Genomic DNA, 3,862 nt, shown 5'->3' on the forward strand with positions numbered 1-3,862 from the left:
AGTGATGCCTGGAGGTGATGGTTTTGAATCCAAAGGACTCTTTTGAAAACATATCTGGCATTGCTGCATAACAGACCTGACAATTTTGTCCTATGGGACACTGAGGATCTGAGGCCACAGACTGGTCCCCATTGCATCGATTCCCCAGAGCATAACTGGTGCTTGTCTCCTTTACAAATTACAGCATCAGCTGGGGAGGTCCTGACCTGGTTATTGGGAATTACCTCTCACCCACCCAGCCTCTTTATTGTGGGCTTTTAGATAAGCAGCCAATTTTCAATCTGTCCAACTCTATCCAGGCCTCACTTCTGGGGGTGAAATTCCTTTCTCAGGAATTAACACCAGGATGCTTTGCTGTGGATCCTCTCATGCAGCTTTATTACCAGTCTATTTCCCAAACAGATTTTTCAATCCCCGAGCTGTTGTGCCCTGTATTTTAGTATGGCCACTTCTTTCATCAGCTGGATGTAATCAAGGAGGAACAATATTTGTTGTTTACATTTAATCAGAGATCCCCGTGCTGTTAAATGACTTCTTTCATTGCATATGGCCAGTCAGTAATCCCAGGAGAGTTTCTTCTTTCAGTGATGCCTGGAGGTGATGGTTTTGAATCCAAAGGACTCTTTTGAAAACATATCTGGCATTGCTGCATAACAGACCTGACAATTTTGTCCTATGGGACACTGAGGATCTGAGGCCACAGACTGGTCCCCATTGCATCGATTCCCCAGAGCATAACTGGTGCTTGTCTCCTTTACAAATTACAGCATCAGCTGGGGAGGTCCTGACCTGGTTATTGGGAATTACCTCTCACCCACCCAGCCTCTTTATTGTGGGCTTTTAGATAAGCAGCCAATTTTCAATCTGTCCAACTCTATCCAGGCCTCACTTCTGGGGGTGAAATTCCTTTCTCAGGAATTAACACCAGGATGCTTTGCTGTGGATCCTCTCATGCAGCTTTATTACCAGTCTATTTCCCAAACAGATTTTTCAATCCCCAAGCTGTTCTTGCCTGTATTTTAGTATGGCCACTTCTTTCAGCAGCTGGACGTAATCAAGGAGGAACAATATTTGTTGTTTACATTTAATCAGAGATCCCCGTGCTGTTAAATGACTTCTTTCATTGCATATGGCTCCATGGGCATGAGCAATGCTCAAAGCAGATGGCAAGCGAGTTCCTGTGTTTGCTTCTTTTTTGCTGCCAATTCCAGAGCTCTTTGTAACACTGCGAGCTCCTCCCCTTGTTCCACATCTTCTTGCAGTTACAGTGAGCAGAGTATGTACCATAAACTTTTGTTCCAAATTAGATTTCCTGGCCACTTGGATGAGGAGAACCATTGCTGCTACAGCCCACATTCATCTGGGCCAATCCTGGCTGATTGAGTTGTTTGGGAAAGCACCCCACAGGTCCTCTGGAGTGTGAGTTGATAGAAATAAAATAGAAAGTTCCAGTTCCCCTGAAGGCACTGGATAGAGCTTAAAGACTAACTGTCAAACGCATGAAAAGTATGTAAAAATGTGCATATGCAGGATGAACATAGCTGAAGCCCGTGGAGAAACAGGTAAAGAGAACTTCAGTGAGCGCTTTTTGGCAAGTTCTGTAACAGAGAAGGAGCAGCACATGCCCAAAGCAAAAGTTCCAGGTGAGGTCATCTGGCATGTTGGGGCACTCAGTGAAAATGGCCCTCAGAGACCCCATTTTTATGGCCCTCCAGCACCATAAAGGAACTTGCAGAAAGAGGTGGCTCCATGCAAATTATTTCTTGAGAAAGTGCTGTTTCTGTATGAGATAAGAAGCTGATTGTAATGAATATTTATAATTAAGGGGGATAAATACCCTGTGGCAAAGTCGCCTCTTGAGCTGCAGGACCAGGAGAGATCTGCTGTGATTCTGAGCTGATGAAGAATTCTGAATTTGTGATACCTCCAATTCCATCAGGGAGTTTCACGACAGCTGATTTCGGTATTGTGGGCTGGGGGGACCCCTGGGGACACTTGAGAGAGGGACATGGGAGTAGGGCCATGGGGGGCTCCAATGGGACATGGTGGGGACAGGGGATGACCCCCAGCTTCGGGTTGGGGTCCTGGGCTGACACTGAAGGAGTCATGGCACTGGGAGCCAGTCCTGTGTGTGGGAGAGGGCTGAGAGGCACACTGGGGTGGGTGAGGGAGTGGCTTTATGAATTTGGGTGAGGTTCCTGAAGGGCCTGGGATCAGAAGAGGTCTAAAGAGGTGTGGGAGCATGACTGAATTCCTGGGGAGCACTGGGGGGACATCAGAAGGGTAAACACAGGATTGGGATTGGGACTGGGGACTGGTGGGGCACTGAGGGGATACTGGGGTGGTCAGGGATTGTCCCCAGGGTTTGGATTGGGGAACAGTGGAGGGGGTGGGTTGACATTAGGGGGGAAGAGGCACGGGATTGGGAGTGGTGTTCTGGGGCTGGTGGGCACAGGGACAGCACTGGAGGGGGCACAGAGGTGGGATCTGGGGCAGCACTGCTGGGGGCACAGGGTGTGACCCCAGAATTTGGGTCAAGTTCCTGGGTATCACTAAGGGGACACCAGTGGTAGGGGACATAGTACCACGGGTGTGGGATTGTTGTCCTGGGAGGCTGAGGGGTACTGGGGAGTCCGGAAATAACATCAGGATTTATGATCAGCATCCTAGGATGTGTTCATGGGTCTTCTGGCCTGAGTTGCCCCTCAGCCCTGCTCCAGACAGACACCAGGTCCCCTCCTCAGCCCCTCAAAGAGGAACCTTCCCATGTAACCCTGTGTGTCCTAAGTGTCCCCTGAGTGTGTCCCCCTTTTTTCCCCAGTGTCCCACCCAACTCCTGGTGGTCCCTGTCTGCCATGGCCCTCCTGGCTCACACCCTGGCACTGCTGGCAATGACCGTAGCCACCACGGCCATCAAGGTGGTGCCCCTGGACATGGCCCGGGACTCCTTTGATGACCAGTACCAAGGCTGTGGCCCTGCCATGACCATGGCATTGCCATCCCTCTACAACTTTGAGTTCCAGAAGAATCCTCTCTTTGCCCAGACCTGGGTGAAGGCCGAGGCTGAGTGGCGCAAGCGGGGCTCCCCTGTGTCCCCTCTGTCATCCCCAGCCCAGGCCGTTGCTGTCATGGCCTACACAATGAAGTATCTGTACAAGGAGTTCAATGCAGCTGTGCACGTGGCGGGACGCTCCCGCCAGGAATACCGGAACAACTTCCACTTCAAAACGCTGCATTTCCTGCTGACCCAGGCACTGGTGTCACTGAGGCATGCTCAGAATTCTCAGTGTCACCATGTGTTTCGGGGTGTGCGTGACATTAATTTCAAGGCACGGCGTGGTCAGAGGGTCCGGTTTGGTCAGTTCACATCGACGTCGCTGAGCAAAGAGATCGCCCAGCATTACGGGACAGACACGATTTTCGAGCTTCACACGTGCCATGGTGTGAACATCCAGGCATTTTCTTATGATCGCAACAACCGAGAGGTGCTGATCCCACCATACGAAACCTTTGAGGTCACCAAAGTCACCTGGAATGGGAAGAGGGCATGGATCAGTCTCCGCTCCACCGGGACCTTCAGCAAATACAACTGCGCGTTGCTGTGAGGTGACAGCACAGGGGACAGCCTGGGCTGATGGGGACACCCACTGTGGTGCATGGGGACGCCCATGGTATGGCTCAGAGGACAATGACAGTCACTGGGGATGGGGGACAGGGACATGGACACCCACAGTGTTTGGGTGGACAAGCACATCCACAGCTAGGGACAAAGAAAGGGTTACCCAGTGCAGGGAACACCCAGTGAGAATGTGAGGACAGGGACACTCACCACTGTGGACAGGGGACACCCATGACAGGGCAC

General features: G+C 51.2%; 1 protein-coding gene across 1 annotated transcript; it reads left to right on the top strand.

The window, feature by feature from the left end:
• The first annotated feature begins 2,855 nt into the window (after positions 1–2,855).
• On the top strand, positions 2,856–3,605 carry LOC120504155 (NAD(P)(+)--arginine ADP-ribosyltransferase 2-like). The gene has a single exon (XM_039713335.1). The coding sequence runs from the start codon at positions 2,856–2,858 to the stop codon at positions 3,603–3,605; it is 750 nt and encodes a 249-aa protein (XP_039569269.1).
• The last annotated feature ends 257 nt before the right edge of the window (positions 3,606–3,862 follow it).

Source organism: Passer montanus, unplaced genomic scaffold, assembly GCF_014805655.1.
Source record: "Passer montanus isolate IOZ18808 unplaced genomic scaffold, ASM1480565v1 scaffold286, whole genome shotgun sequence".
Lineage (NCBI taxonomy): Eukaryota > Metazoa > Chordata > Aves > Passeriformes > Passeridae > Passer > Passer montanus.